Genomic DNA, 16,569 nt, shown 5'->3' on the forward strand with positions numbered 1-16,569 from the left:
CAGTAACATACAGGTACACAATTTAATATTTATTATATGCATTTTATATACATTATTTTTCAACAGCTGTACGTTTGCTATGTGGTACAATCTTAAAAATTTGCTGATTCATAGTTTGTAAAACAAAAACCTTACAAAACTCATCAAAACTCGCAAACTGATCAGAAAAGTTTTTGGAAGACTAGAAAAAATACTTTATTGTCTTAATCATGCATTACACAAACAAAATCTTTAGTTACACCATAAAATTAAGCACATCTGAAAAAATAAAACAGGGATGACTAGTCCAAACACAGCAGATTTCTGTATCCTGATTCAACTATTTTTGTATCCTATTTGTAATGCAAATAAAATTTTACTCCAAATATTTTTAAACAAGATAGTTTTTGTTTAGAATCATGGTAAACCAAGATATGCATCTGGGGGAAATCACCTTGGTTTGTAACTTAAACTATAAAATATTCCATTTTTAGTCTATTTTAGACTATTCAAAGAGTTCCAAAATAGATATACAGGTTCCTTTAGCACATTAATAAAAGGATATAAAGACCAACAAAAAGTGAAATAAATAATAGGCTATTAGCAAGATGGATAATCCTTGATAAATAAACTTGTAAATACAGTAAGATGTACAAAATATCACATAGTGATAGGATGCCAAGATTAGTTCGTTTTTTTTCTTTTTAAAGAGTTCATTTGGAGTATTAAACCCCACTGTTTCATTTTAATACACTTAATAGTCCTTGGTTTATATGAAGACAATAATGTGATGATGAAGGTGATTTAGCATCTTTATGGAAGGACTTAGCTGAGCTGTATTAGGCAAAAGAAGGAAAAAGTGTGGTTACACGGCAGCGGGTCAGTGAGATCTCTGTGTTTTAGGGTTGTATAATGCAGAAAAACGTCAATACAATCTTGAGCACTGTTGTGACAGGCTAAATATATAAAAAGACTTATAAAAACTAGAATTTTATCCAAACATTTTGTGCAACTAATGCTAAAATATTTTAAGTTAAATTTTCTTTTTTTTTTTTTAAAGCAAAATAAGTTTAAAAGGGAATCTGTGGCATTCAACTGATAAACAGAAAATCACTAAGAGATGAAAAAAAGCTACTCTTGGAGCTCACTTCCCCCCCAACAAGAGCACCACATTCCTAACCCTAAGGCAGCACACAGAGTCCAAAATAAAAGTCTTTTGTAAGATCAGACTCCACATTGGCTTAAAGATACCTAAAAAACAGACATACGCTCAGTTCATATCCAGTACAGGCCACAAATAATGGAGTCCTTTTTATTTGTCCCACGAGATACAGTAATTACAATTAAATTAATGAGCCTGACATTAAGATGTGATTTCCATCAATTTATGCCTGCCTCGAATAGCCTTCACCAGGCAGATCACATGTAGTGTCATATCAGTAACCTTTCTGATGGCAGTGATGCAGACCCTCTTTTTGTCCAAGCAAATCTGTTGTTAAGAAGTGAGTTTCTGTTGATTCACACAAATACTTTGGCAAGGGCATCAGCCCCTGCACTGGCAATATATGCTTTTGATGGATGGAAAGCAACATCATAAATTGATTCATCTAATTTCTTCCTATGTGCTGTTATTTCTTGCACACATGTCTTGCTGTCCAAATTCCACAATCTAATAGAACAGTCATGGCCTGTAATAAAAGAACAAAGAAAGTACGTTATTGAGTAACAATTCTTTTATAAAGTTTGTGGCAGTATAGGAAGTTCAGACTTACTTCCAGACATCAGATAGATTCCATTAGGATCAACTGCTAGACTTGTAACAGCATCCAAATGAGCTACCATAGAATGGACCATTTTACCTAAATAAAACATAACACAGAATATAAAATTTTCACAAATAGTCACTAACTTGCGAGATCAGAAACTATAATATAGCATAACATAAAATAGACAATCACTATAGCAATATATTTTTTATTGTGGTAAAATACACATAACATAAAATTTACCATTTTAACCATTTGGGAAGGTATCATTCAGTGGCTTTTAGAACATTCGCAATGATATGCAACCATCACCATTATCCAGTTCAGAACAGTTTCATCACTGCAAAAGGAAACCCGTACCCATTAAGCAGTCACTCCCTATTTCTCCCCTCCCCCAAGTCCCTCGTTACCATTAATCTGCTTTCTCTGTCTCTGATTTGGCCTATTCTGGATGCTTCATACAATTGAAATCATATAATAACATGTGGCTTTTTGTGTCTGCCTTCTGTCACTTAAAAGTTTTCAAGGTTCACCCAGTATACAGGCATACCTTGTTTTATTGTGCTTCAAAGACAGTACAGTTTCTTTACAAACTGAAGATCTGTGGCAACCCTGTGTTGAACAAATCTATTGGCACCATTCTCCAAGAGCATTTGTTCACTTTGTCTCTGTCACATATAGCTCTTGCAATATTGCAAACCCTTTCAAAGTTATTATTTTATTTGTTATGGTGATCTGTGATGAGTGCTTCCAACTTGGTGAAAGCTCAGCAATGGTTAGCATTTTTTTGCAATAAATATTCTTTAATTAATACATACATTGGTTTTTTAGACGTAATGCTATTGCACACTTAGCAGACAACAGTATGGTATAAACATGACTTTTATATAAAATGGGAAACCAAAATTCATTTGACTCACTTTAATGACAAATGAGCTTTACTGCAGTGGTGTGAAACTGAACCCACGGAGGTATGCCTGTAATAATTTTTTAAAGAGAATTTGAATTCTAATGCAGAACTTTCCCAGTTACTCCTAAAAAAGACATCTGTGTGACATGAATCTGACAGTATCTGGTAGGCAGTGGAAAACATAATGACTGTATGGCCACATCAAAGGCTTAAGATCATATAAAGTGGAATTAAACTAAAAACAAAAAATCTCTCTCATTAAGAGATGTAAAGATTATTTCATATACAGGGTTTCTGATAAATAAATCACTAGAGGATATATTTCCTATATATTCCTAACTGAAGATTCTACTATTATCAAACTCATTTATCCTTTGAAATGTCAATAATTTTATACATTAGAAACAAGAAAGGGGAGAGGGGTGAGAGTGTATTAGAGAAATTATTCTGGATTTCCCCAGACAGTAGCAAAAACACTATTCTGGAAAGTGGGATTTAATGAATATCTTCACTCAAGATTTGGCAAGAAAATGGGATTCGGTGGCAAGTTAAAATTAAAACACAAGTTAAAAGTACAAAGTTGTGTTGCATAAATACCTTGGTGACAAGGAGATTAGCCTCTGCACTGGCAATATATGCCTTTGATGGATGGAAAGCAGTATCATAAACTGATTCATCCAAGAGGGGAATAAAATAGCAAATACTGATATTTCTAAAATTTCCTTCTCTTTCATTCAGCAATAAGTCTTTATTACTCAAATGCCTGAGTTGCTCCTAATGAGAGGCCTTCTTCAGAATTCTAGTTACAATCATTTGCCATGTTTTTGGTCCCCTGATGACATTCCACAATGGGACATGAAACAGATCTACTTTGTTGTTTGCTACAGCTCCTGGCCTGAATATAAAACCACAACATAATCAAATATGCAAAAAGTTACTCTGAAAAACATAAAAAGTCCTATCACTTCCTGGCAATGCTAATGTCATCAGGTAAGTAAAAAATAAGTCTCTCATCATTTCAAACCACATTTGTCTGTTTCTCACCAATACTAACAATAAATTTAGAGATTCTTCTCTGCTATTCTGAGGAACAGAAGCCAACATAACACATCAGATCTAGAATCCATTCCTTGCAACATTCCTATTAAAAAAAAAAAACAAAAAAACTCCAGGTATAAAATGGTTGGTCTCCAGGACAATAATCTCAAATCTTTGGAGGTTAAATACCAAGCATCATAAGTTTCCCTTAAAATGTCAAATCTATGATGGTAACTCTTAATTCACAAATCTAGTTCCAACCTCTCTCCTGAGAATGATCCTGCATCTCCAAAATGTAACATGTCTTAAACCAAAGAATTCTTTCATCCAAATAGCAGATCTACTCATTTCTTTTAAGGGTACTATAGTTTGCCCAGTTTGTCTCCAGTTCTCCTGCCTGTGCACTAAATTAACCCTCATTATCACACGCTAAGTCAATTTAGAGTCAACCCTTCCTCTCCACACAATTAGAAGGTCATTTCAAAATTTACATAACTCTTTCAGATTGGACATGAATAAAGAGGTAGAATGCTGAACTAAGTCAGATGCTGGGCTTCCACTGATGACCAGAGAAGTGTCAAAACTTCTGACATCTCCCGAGAATTAGGACTCTGTCTTCACCAACATATATACCTGCAGTTTCTCACATTTAACCAATTTCACTTTTGCCCCATGTCTCCACTACTACCTCTCTGCACTGACCATAGTTAATTCTCTCCTCCTATAACAGAGGAAAATAGAGGATACACTCAGTCACCTGTTCTCCCCTCTCTGGCACCTTAAGCCCTTGACTTGGGTAATCAATACTGTGAGCCTCTATGAAATGGGGACAAAATAGATATTTTAAAAAAGAAATGTAGACTCTGAAAGCAAACTACATGCAGCGTGTGAATCAATCAACCCTGTAATTTCTCTCTGCTGTGTAACAATGAACAAATTATGTAAGTTCTTTTAAGCCTTTTATTTCAACTGTAAAATGGGAATAATAATACTTTATGTACCTTACAGTTATTAGAAGAACAAACATGTCGACATATGTAAATCAAATAGAATGATGTCGCACTTGCAGTAAGACACCACTAGAATATAAATTCTAAAGGACCAGACATTTTGTTTTGTTCACGAAGCATTGGAAACTATGCCAAGGTTATGGCAGACTCTCAATAAACTGTGCTGAATGAATGAGTACACAACGAATTCAGAATCTTCTGTCTCCAACTCCATATCCCTCACTTGTACACCTTCTCCCAAACTCACCATCACCAGCTAAGTTTCTCAGGCACAGTAGATAAAACTCAAATTTGTACCTCTACCAAAATTTTAAAAATCATGACCCCTTAATATTTCTCTAGAACAAGTAGAAGTTGAAATGATAAATTCTTTAAAGTCAAAGATTTACCACACAATGCAATTCAAATAATCTCTCTATTTTTTTAAGATTTTATTTATTTATTTGACAGAGAGAGACAGCCAGCGAGAGAGGGAACACAAGCAGGGGGAGTGGGAGAGGAAGAAGCAGGCTCCCAGCGTAGGAGCCCGATGTGGGGCTCGATCCCGTAACGCTGGGACCACGCCCTCAGCCGAAGGAAGACGCTTAACGACTGAGCCACCCAGGCGCCCCTCAAATAATCTCTCTAAACCAATTTTACAAACCTCTGCTCAAAAATCTTAAGTGGTTTTCACAGTACATAGCATAAACAAAAATCCATTACTCTTAGCCTGGCTCTGAAAAGTTCACCTCAACAGTTTCTGTTTCCCTTCTCCAAACTTACCTCTTTAGCTTTACCTGTAAGAAACTTTCATTCCAGCCCAAGTTCCTACCACCATGCTGCCTCTGCTCAAAACAGGCCCTTATCTGGAATTTCCCACTACCTTTTTCACTTAAAAAACAACAACAACAAAACAACAACAACAACAACAACACTTACCACTTCTTCAAGGCAAAGATCAAACCCTCACTATGAAAACTCCTTTATCTAGTATGGTTCATCTTACTGCATGTATGAGTGCACGTGCGCGTGCGCGCGCGCGCACACACACACACACACACACACACACACACATCCTATTTTCCCCAAACAACGATAAGCTCCCAGAGAGCAGAAACCACATCTTATACACGACAGCAGCCAGTGCTGTGCAGGATACAAAAGCTAAATACATTTTTCTGGGGTAAAATCTAAGAATTCATTGAATTCATCTGTAGTATCAATTTCTATAATGTTTTAGATTTAAAAATTCAATAAATACACTAGTCATTTGATAGAACACTACTTTATTAAAAAACTTAGCTGTCAACAGACCAGCTATGAAAATATTCTAGTTTATCACATTTAAATGAATTACCAATTTTCAGGGAAAAATTTCTTTGGCAACAGTATATCTGAACACAATTTACAGTTTAATTTCAATGCTGTTATGTGTATGTACCTGTGTGTAAAGTGAGACAGGATTTAGAAAGAATTTTTCTATTGGTAAGAGCCTATTTATTGCTTTGTCTTTACAGTACAGATGAGGTAACTAGACTAATTAACAGGAAAGAATAAATTGGCAGAATTTGTAAACAATCTGGAAGACTATAGGCTCTGTTATTAAATAAAATTCTACTACCATTTTCTTGATTTCTGCCAATAAAACAGCTCTAGAGACTCACACTTTGCTGTTAATACAACTACTAAAATTCCTGACCCTCCCCTTAAAAACCTAAATGTAAATCTTCAGTAGTTAATTTTTTAAAAACTTCTCAGAAACACAGTAAAGTAAATTATCTCTGTGCTTGCAGCAGAAGAAGAGAGTGAGGCTTCATAAAAATGTTCAAAGAATTATTTTGAGAAGGTGCTTAACTGAACTTCCATATGAATGAATTTTCTCTCGTATGTGATATAGACTATGAATATCCATTCTCTTCTCAAACTTGTTCAACTGAGTTAAAAGGAATCTGTGCATTAAAGTGTTAACACACAGATTTATTTTAAGACTCTAAACATTAATAATTATAACCACATCCTACATAACCTTCAAAGAGAAATCTGTAGGGGGCACCTCGCTGGCCCAGTCACAGAGTATCTGACTCTTGATCTTAGGGTCATGAGTCTGAGGCCAACATCTGGCATGGAGCCTACCTGAATGAATGAATGAATCAATCAATCAATCAATGAGAGTCAAAGAGGAATCTATAGTTCTGATTTGCTGTCTTGCTTGATATCTGTTGCCCTGCAATAATGTTGCAATTAACTTTTAAGTTTCTTACTTGGAAATCCTTCAATACCACTGTTTTAGCTTCACAAAGAAGCCTAACTGAAAACAAACTGTATTTTATGTGGTATTCTAATGACAGATTAAACAGAGGTCATTAAATAAACAACCCTGTGGCCAGATTAAAATTTAATTTGACTTCCATATAACTGGTAAGTTTCCTCACAACAAGAAATAGAGGGAAAACAGCAATAAACAATTTCCACTATTTCATCATTTCATCTCCTGAGGAACATTTCTAAGAGCATATCTGAAATACCAAACCCCAGAAAGAGACCTTTCACAACAGAATATGAAAGAAAAAAATCTCAAATGGATGGGTTTATATTTAACATGACATGGAGAAGACATAATTGGTAGGCAAAGTATTATATACACCTAAGGACAGAACTTAACATGTTAAGTGTACTACATGAAGTAAAGCAAAATATCTGAGCTGAAATAGTTTAACTTGGCAATTTTTTAGGCCAAGTATGTCTTGCATAAAAAGAACAGCATTTTTGATCATTTCAAATTTACAGTATTAAGACTAAAAAGAAAATATGACAACCTACTTACCCGTTTTATTGTCAAAAAATTTGATGTGTCTATCTTCATGAGCAGTTATTGTAACAGGAAGTGTGGGATGACTTACTACTCTGTTAATGTGATTATTGGATTGTAAACCTGAAAAATAAAGGAAGATTAGTAAGTTCAAACTTTTCGTTAAAATTTGGATGTTGGCCTTTTTTCTTTTTTTTAAGGTTTTATTTCAGACAGAGAGAGAGAACACGAGCAGGGGAAGAGGGGCAGAGGGAGAGGACGGGTGACGAGTAGACGCCCCACTGAGCAGGGAGCCCAATGTGGGACTCGATCCCAGGACCCTGGGATCATGACCTGAGCGGAAGGCAGATGCTTAACCGACTGTGCCACCCAGGCGCCCCTAGATGATGGCCTTTTTAGGCTTACCAAAAAGTAGGAATCATTAAAAAATTAAGGCATTTGTGTAAAATAAAAATCTGAAAACTAAAACTAGAGTTCTACAGAGACAGTTTCTTAAAAAATATAAGTGTAAGCTATCATGTGCTATAATATGGACAGTACTAAGCTCAAATTAAGGAAAAATTAGGAATATTTTAATACAGACTGTCAGTATAGGTGGTTTAGAATCTTAAAAGACCCACAGTAATTATTACTTTAAATAAACAGCCCATAAATGAATTATAAGCGTTTAATGAAAAAATTTGCAAGTGAAAATTAGAGGTTTGCAAGAACAACACCCATCCTACCCGCACTCACAGAAAAACACAAAGAACAGGAATTAATGTTTTTAGAGATGAGACCTTTCCTTGCTACCAAGTTCTTAATTTCTTACTAGAGATGAGGAAGAACAGACAGAGATCAAAACTAATGGGAAAATACCATCAACATTTATTAGGTTTTAACTACATCATTCATTCCACACATATATATAAGAACTTTTAACTGAACTTAGACACATTACCTGTGTTAGAGGGAGGAAGGGACTAGAGTTGAAAAGATGCTGGGAAAGCCACTTCTTTTGTAATTTGGTTTGAGATTTGACTATGAAACCACTTAAATGGTTTAAATAATTATAAAATGATTTTTTAAAGGCAGTCACAAAAAAAAACCAGAAGTAAAATAAATAAATGAATGTAACTGTTTATCCAATTACGGTATAAACACAAAGAAATGAACATTTCAAGTGATTTTAAAGCATAGTAATTAGATGTCCTGGGGGCACCTGGGTGGCTCAGTTGGGGCACCTGGGTGGCTCAGTCATTAAGCATCTGCCTTCGACTCAGGGTGTGATCCCAGGATCCTGGGATCGAGCCCCACGTCAGGCTCCCTGCTCCACTGGGAGCCTGCTTCTTCCTCTCCCACTCCCCCTGCTTGTGTTCCCTCTCTCGCTGGCTGTCTCTCTCTGTCAAATAAATAAATAGAATCTTTAAAAAAAAAAATTATATGTCCTGTCCCGAGTGGAATACACCATGAATGTGAAACTATTATCAGTAATCAAACTATTGGTGGTGGTGTTGGTTTTATTATTCTGAGACTACTGCTATCTGTGCTGTGGAATAAATCAAATGAGAGATGATGATGATTTTGCTGACAACCAAGAGTTTCGGCATGATTTAGACGAGGTAAAAAGCAAAGAGATAAATCTGAATTTGAATGTGAAGTATTTGTATGAATTTATCAGTATTTTTCTTTTTAAAAATACATTTCTAGCTCTGTCCACTGAAGAAGCCTAAACAAACAAGCAACCCAAGAGCCGTAAAAGCCATGAGGACCAACCCAAAAGCCTTACACCTATACTGTAGTCTCTAAATGCCATTTTCCATTAAAAGAAACCATGGCTCCTTATTGAAATGCATGATTTCAGTCTGGGGCACAAAATGAACAAGATGAACCCAAAACATCTTGCCATATCAAAAAAGAAAGCTATCAATGACTACCAGAGTCATGTCAAAAGGACTCAAGAGCCAACCTGAATAAGCTCCCACTGGCCAAAGATGAAACAATCTGAGGAATGATAAAGGTAATACCTGCAACAGACTGAAACACATCAGATACTTTATATCCGAGATTAGAGATCATAACGGTAATAAAAACAAACAACACCCAAAAGACTCAATGGTCACCTTTGGGTAATGCTAGGAAACCACCTCATTATTTTGAAAGTGAAGGGATCAATAATTGATGACGTAGTGAACGGATCAATAACTGATCTTCCCCTTCACTTATAATCACTAACTCCAGGGTAACCAAATTACTGACGAGGGGTGTTCCTTTTTATAGAAATATTCTAGCTAATAAGTGGAGAAGGAAAAAGAATTAGAAAATCATTTTTCAACAGAAATAATGGACCTAGGCAATGATCACCAAGACTGAAAACATAAGAAAAAGATAAACAACCAGACAGTATTTACTTCTGATAAAACCTCACAAATTACTATAAAATAGTCTTGCCAAAAACATTTAAGAACTTTATAATGAATACAAATAAAAATATTAAACCGGAATTTGAATAAACCTCTAGATCTATGATCTGTTTACAGGAAATAAAGTGAAAAGAGAAAGCACATGAAATGATACCACAAAGATGCTACCAGCAAAATCCATGCTGTGGAAACTACAGGATAAACGATTCAATTTCCTCAATAAAAAAATGCAAGGGAAAGAGAAGAGATGGAGGGCTACAGATAAGAAAAAACCTGAGCGACATAACAACCAGTTACAATGCATAGGCTTTATTTGGAACCCTATTTAAACAAACTGTAAAACACTTACCACAGTCTACACTAACAACATTGGCCATTCATACGTAATTATTAGAGATGGATGACGCTTTCCTCAAGCTTATATTATTTTCTCTACTTTCATATGTATTTCCATTAAAACTTTAAAATTATTTCCCCTGCTTTCACATTTACATTGCTCTTACTCTCTGTCCCCTAAACTCTCCAAGCTTTTAAGCATAATTTGAAAAAAATTACAAAAACAATGTAAAAAAGTACACCTATAATGCACTGAACTTCTTCATCATAAATTCAAACAGTCAAAATGTAAAACTTAAAAGGTTACCCTCTATTGTGTAATAATCCTTTTTAAGGTTTCAAAGAAACCTATAAAAACTTACCAGAATCTACCTGTGATGAAAGCATCACCAATGACTGTGATGTTTCTAAATCATAAATTACTGTACTACCAGTGTTGAAAGAGGTCACCATATGAGCTGGATCACAGCCTATAAAGTCAACCGATGTAGGTATTCCATGCTCTGAAAAGGAGCCCAAAGAGATACAATGTAAAAGCAATTTAGAAATCCCTGCTTTTCTAATAATTAAAAGGAACTCAAGTATTTTTGAAATAATGTTAATAATGAAAAAGGGAATAATTATGTGAGGACAGTGAGATAGAAAAGTTAACTTTCCCTCAATTATTTTAGTTGTTGTAACATTCTATTTAACAGTGTAAGAAAAATATAATTAGAGGGCTCAAAGTTATGAGGAGATATGTACAGAAGTTCTTTTATTTTTTACTGTAAAATGATGTATTAGCATTCTCACATCACTATCTTGGGTGACTGCACCTGCTGGAGACCTATAAGCCTTATCAAGTAGCTCACACAAGTTGAAATTTTGGATCAGTGAAAATAAAGCCTCGAGTCTGGGATCCACTGATGCAGTACTATCCTACCATGTCCGGAGCAGCAATTTCTGCCTTTAACATTCAACTGGCCAGATCAATGCACAAGTAGGTGAAATCCAGAGTGTCAAGGAATAAATTACCCAGATGAAGTAAAGCAACAAATATCTAAATAAATTTTTACCTCAAAGTTTGGGTAATTGAAAAGTTAGTAGAATCACTAAGGTATCTAAGAGACCCTACAAAAATAAACATAGACTATTCATCTAAAATGCTTTAGAGAAAACATAGTTTTAAATAAAAGTAAAAGGTCTGATTTTTAAAATAACTTAAAAATGTCTTGGAAAACATGACTAATACCAGTACACAAACATATGTATATAAATGGTATCACAAAGCAAACTGCTTAAAGCTTTGACAGGAAAAGATTTGAAATTCTACATATAATTCAATTTGTACTTCCCACTTAAGGGTGCTAATTCAATGATTATGGCTAGACTTCTCAACAAGAGTGCTCATACATATTAGTATGCTTAAGGCTGTGATCCCTTCAGTCTTTGTGGGCAGCCACCTACAGCAGGTGGAGGGCCTCAAGTTGTTCCTATGAGCAGCCTCATTTGTCTACTTAACTATTACAGAGAGTTTTACTTTTTAAATAGGACACATCCTGGAAAAGGTCAAAAAGCACTGAGCTACAGGAATATACTTGCAAAGTTCCTTTCTTGTTTATAAAAAATGACTAGGAGTAAAAAGATTATCACAAGCTTTATAAAATTCTTTCAATATATCTCTTGGAGTAGCAAAGGAATAGTAATAAATCATCTGTATTGTTATTTCTATCTTCCAAATTTAAAAAAAAAAATAGCTTTTTTTATAAGGCAAAATTTACTTACCCTTGTCTCCATTGTAAGTGCAAATACATGGCAATTTTTCTTGTGGGTTCCATAACCTAACAGTGCCATCTGCTGAACAAGACAGTAACTGATTCTTTATGCCACTATAAGCAAGACCCCAGACAGCATCTGTATGTGCAACTAAAGTGCCAGCTAGAACATTTGGCTCTGGGAAAAACAAACAAACAAACAAAAATTAGCTAAAAGAAGTTGGAAAGAAATGTTTTGGATAAATATAACTTACCATATAATTAAGTATAAAGACTACGCATGATGGCCGTAAGAAGATAACCAAAGTGTACACACTGGCCATCTCTAAGCTGTAGAATTATGGGTTATTTTTTATCTCCCCCATAACACTTTTCTGAATTCTTAGAATTTTCTATAAAGAATATATACTTTTTGAAAAACAGCTTTAATGACATAGAATTCCCATACCACATAATTCACCAATTTAAAGTATACAATTCAAGGGGGTGCCTGGGTGGCTCTGTTGGTCAAGTGTCTGGCTTTGGCTCAGGTCATGCTCTCAGGGTCCTGGGATGAAGCCCCGTGTCTGACTCCACACTCAGTGGGGAGTCTGCTTGTCCCGCTCCCTCAGCCCCTCCCTGCCCCCGCTCATGCTCACTCTCTTCTTCTAATAAAATCTTTAAAAAAAATAAAAGTGTACAATACAATGGTTTTTATTATGTTCACAGAGTTATACAATCATCAGCCCATCAATTTTAGGACACTTTCATCACTCATTAGCCATTCCCACACCCCATAGCCCAATTCTTCCTTCCTGCTTTTCTGCAGCCTTACATAACCACTAATCTACTTTGTTTCTTTAAGTTTGTCGATTTGGGACATTTCATACAAATGATCTTTTGTGACCGGCTTCTTGCACTTAGCATAATGTTTCCAAGGTTCATCCATGTTGTAGCATGCCTCAGTACTTCATTGCTTTTTATTGTTGTATAATATTCATTGTATGGATCACTACATTTTGTTTACCCATTTATCATTTGATGGACATGGTGGCTAATAATAACATTGTGCACCATCTGGCCTATAATCCTGTTTCTCTAGTAAATTCCCACTTTCCATATCATCTCCAGAATTTTCAGTTTCCATCATCCCCTCCTCACGAATGATTATTTCTGATTATCAACTTCACTGAGAAAATACAGCACTGAAATAAAAACCCCTCCTCCATCTTTCTTTCACCCAATCTATTAGTGTCTAAAGCCACCTTCTCCTTGCTTCCAGATGGGAGTAAGGAACTGTCCACCTTCTTCTCAAAGGCTAATTCTACCAGGTCAATTTTGGATTCCATTTAACTCACTAACTTGCTTTCATGTTTATAGTTTCCCTACTATACAATAATTCTTCTCCTTAGGATCATTACCATAGCAGACAACTATGCTCCAGAATCTACTGACCTGAACAAAAACCTTCATTAATCTTACATCACCCTTCCAACAGACAGAAGAGCATATTGAATAAAAGGCTTTTTTTAACCTCTCATTTTCTCTCTAAATCAGTGTAATATGGTTTCTGAAACCCTCACTACACCAAAATAACCCTTGTTAAAATCACTAATGATGAACTCTCTTTTATCAAGTTTAATAAAATTTTTCTTTCTTTGAACATTTTTTTTCTTGGTTATTCTCATCACATTGCTTTTCATCCAGAGTGTGCCTTAAGAAGTTGCCGACAGGTCCCTTCACCCTCTGGTCTTAGTCCCAGCATTCAACCTCTAGCTAAGACCTGGGTGACCTCTTTGTCACATAAAAAAAGGAACCTATCTCACATTATTAGACCCCCCCAGCAACATATGAAAGTACAGACTGCTTCCTTCTTCTCAAAATGTTTTTTTCTTTTGGTATGCTTCCACGATCCCACATTTTCCTGCACTTCCTCCTCCCTCACAGGCTACTCCTTCTCTATTTCCTTTGTTGGCTCTCCTGTTCTAGTCACCCTCCGAATATCAGAGTTGCTCAGGACTTTTTCTTCTCTTCATGCCCTACACAACACACTCTTGCCTGTGTTATACAGTCCATTCTCATATCTTAACTACTTGATATTGCCATCTCTTAATATTAAGTCTAAAAACTGAACTCACCATCTTTAATCCTCTCACCCCTGTTCTTCACCCATTTCAATATGCTACCATTATATACTCAACTGTTCATGTCAAAAAATTGGTGATAAAAATGTTCTGAATTAGATAGTGGTAATGGATGCACACACCTGTGAATATAGTAAAAACTATATAGTTTTTATGTTTATATACAGTAAAAACTGCATACATAAAAAGGGTGAATTTTATCTCAATAAAGCTGTTTTGAAAAGTAACAAAATCAAGAATCACTTATCCATCACTTCACTCAATCTAATTTATCAGTAGATTCTTCCTATTCTTTTTTTTTTTTTTAAAGATTTTATTTATTTATTCGACAGAGAGAGACAGCCAGCGAGAGAGGGAACACAAGCAGGGGGAGTGGGAGAGGAAGAAGCAGGCTCATAGCAGAGGAGCCTGATGTGGGACTCGATCCCGTAACGCCGGGATCACGCCCTGGGCCGAAGGCAGACGATTAACCGCTGTGCCACCCAGGCGCCCCAGATTCTTCCTATTCTATCCTACTTTCCCAATGTATGATAAATCCATTTCTCTCTAATTGCTCTGCTACCAACTGCTTTAGCATCATTACGACCATGGAAACATCATCTCTTACCTAGCCTACTGGACCTCTACATTAACAACTTTACATTACAACATGACATTAGTATTCTTTTCTCCACTTCTCCCACCCCTAATCTATTCTCCTCACAATAGCCAGAGTCACCTTTTTAAACCCTACATTTATTGGTCATTTCCTGGCTTAAAACTCTTTACTGAAAGTTTCCTTAAAAAAAAAAAAAGATTTTATTTATTTTGAAAGAATCTCAAGCAGACTCCGCGCTAAGTGTGGAACCTGTCAGCAGGGCTCAATCCCACGACCCTGAGCTCACGACCCGAGCCAAAACCAAGAGTCGGACGCTCAACTGACTGAGCCACCCAAGCGCCCCCTAAAAGTTTCCTTTTATCCCTTAGATTTTGGCTTAAATGTCACTATTTTGCACTATATCTAAAGAAGATTCCCTTTCATAGTACTTATATCTTCATACTGCATAATTTCTAACCACAGACTCCACCCCCTTGCTTATTTGTTCAATGTCTGTCTTTTCACTAGACTAATTCTTATTTCTTGATGTAGTGCTTATAACACTATACCTGGCAAATTTAGGCAAAAGTGTGTGTTAAATAAAAAGACTAAAGAGCTCCTGAAATTTTTTTTTTATTTTTAATGTCTCTAACAATGTTAGAGTAGAGTACGTTTTTTTTAAGCTTTTTATTTATTTATTTGTCAGAGACATAGAGAGATTGAGAGAGAGCACAAGCAGGGGGAGAAGCAGGCTCCCTACTGAGCAAGGAGCCTGATGTGGGCCTCAATCCCAGGACCCTGGGATCATGACCTGAGCCAAAGGCAGACGCTTAATATACTGAGCCACCCAGGCGTCCTGCTCCAGAATTTTTTTTAAGTGGACCAACCATTAAGTAGATCACTGTTCATTCACCATTCAACCATTCTCATACTACTACATATTCCTTTTGTTTTAATTTTTTATAATTACAAACATGCCCTTATAAATATATTTGAATACAGGTACAGGTATTTCTGTGGGACAGATTCTAAAAGTGTCATTTGTGAGTAAAAGCGTTTAAATTTTTTGTCCTCTAAAAAGTTGTACTGATTTACACACTGACTGCCATGCCACTATTTGTTTCTACTTTCTTTTACTAAATATTTTTGAACTACATAAACTATTTCTTAAGTTTAAAAAACTGTTCCTGGGGCGCCTGGGTGGCTCAGTCGTTAAGCATCTGCCTTCGGCTCAGGGCGTGATCCCGGCGTTCTGGGATCGAGCCCCACATCAGGCTCCTCCGCTGGGAGCCTGCTTCTTCCTCTCCCACTCGCCTTGCTTGTGGTTCCCTCTCTCGCTGGCTGTCTCTATCTCTGTCAAATAAATAAATAAAATCTTAAAAAAAAAAACAAAACTGTTCCTTATATTAAATTTCATTCTCTTTTTGTTAACTAGTACTAAAATTAATGTTTTAATTAATATAGTTTTTTTTATTTTTGGACAATAAAGTACCAATTCACAGGCTTAAATATTCCATGGCATGATACTGCTTAATTCTTTCCTTTAATAAAGCAAATTAATAGTAAATGAAAACTAAATGAGGAGACAAATACATGTTTAAACAACCTTATAATAATATTTTGTCAGCTCCATTCACCTAAAAAACTGTTTTAAGCCTTTCACTTACCATATGTATCATATGGATCCACATTAGGGCTAGGCATATTCCACCACTGGATGGTTGCATCAATACCACCACTAAAACACTGTTCTCCATTAGAACTAATAGCTAATGATAGAACAGGACCACTATTATAGGAAAAGAGGGAAAAATTACTTACAAAGTCTAAAGAAACTCATACCTGTATCCCCCCAACCTCTAAATTCATGCAGTATCTAAAAACTG

The 16,569-nt window shown here is 35.7% G+C and overlaps 1 protein-coding gene across 4 annotated transcripts in view; it reads right to left on the bottom strand.

Annotated features, from left to right (window-relative positions):
- Positions 1-8: 8 nt before the first annotated feature.
- STRN3 (striatin 3) overlaps positions 9-16,569 on the bottom strand; it is a 104,697-nt gene continuing 88,136 nt past the window's right edge. For all 4 annotated transcript variants that reach the window (XM_026513547.4, XM_026513546.4, XM_057306467.1 and 1 more), the window contains 6 exons: positions 16,351-16,472; positions 11,994-12,161; positions 10,592-10,732; positions 7,507-7,614; positions 1,752-1,838; positions 9-1,667 (listed from right to left, as the gene is read on the bottom strand). In XM_026513547.4, coding sequence (XP_026369332.1) covers positions 1,498-1,667; positions 1,752-1,838; positions 7,507-7,614; positions 10,592-10,732; positions 11,994-12,161; positions 16,351-16,472 — 796 coding nt within the window. In that variant the 3' untranslated portion in view covers positions 9-1,497. The remainder of the gene's footprint in view (positions 1,668-1,751; positions 1,839-7,506; positions 7,615-10,591; positions 10,733-11,993; positions 12,162-16,350; positions 16,473-16,569) is intronic.

The sequence above is a fragment of the Ursus arctos genome, unplaced genomic scaffold, assembly GCF_023065955.2.
Source record: "Ursus arctos isolate Adak ecotype North America unplaced genomic scaffold, UrsArc2.0 scaffold_37, whole genome shotgun sequence".
In the NCBI taxonomy this organism is placed as follows: Eukaryota; Metazoa; Chordata; class Mammalia; order Carnivora; family Ursidae; genus Ursus; species Ursus arctos.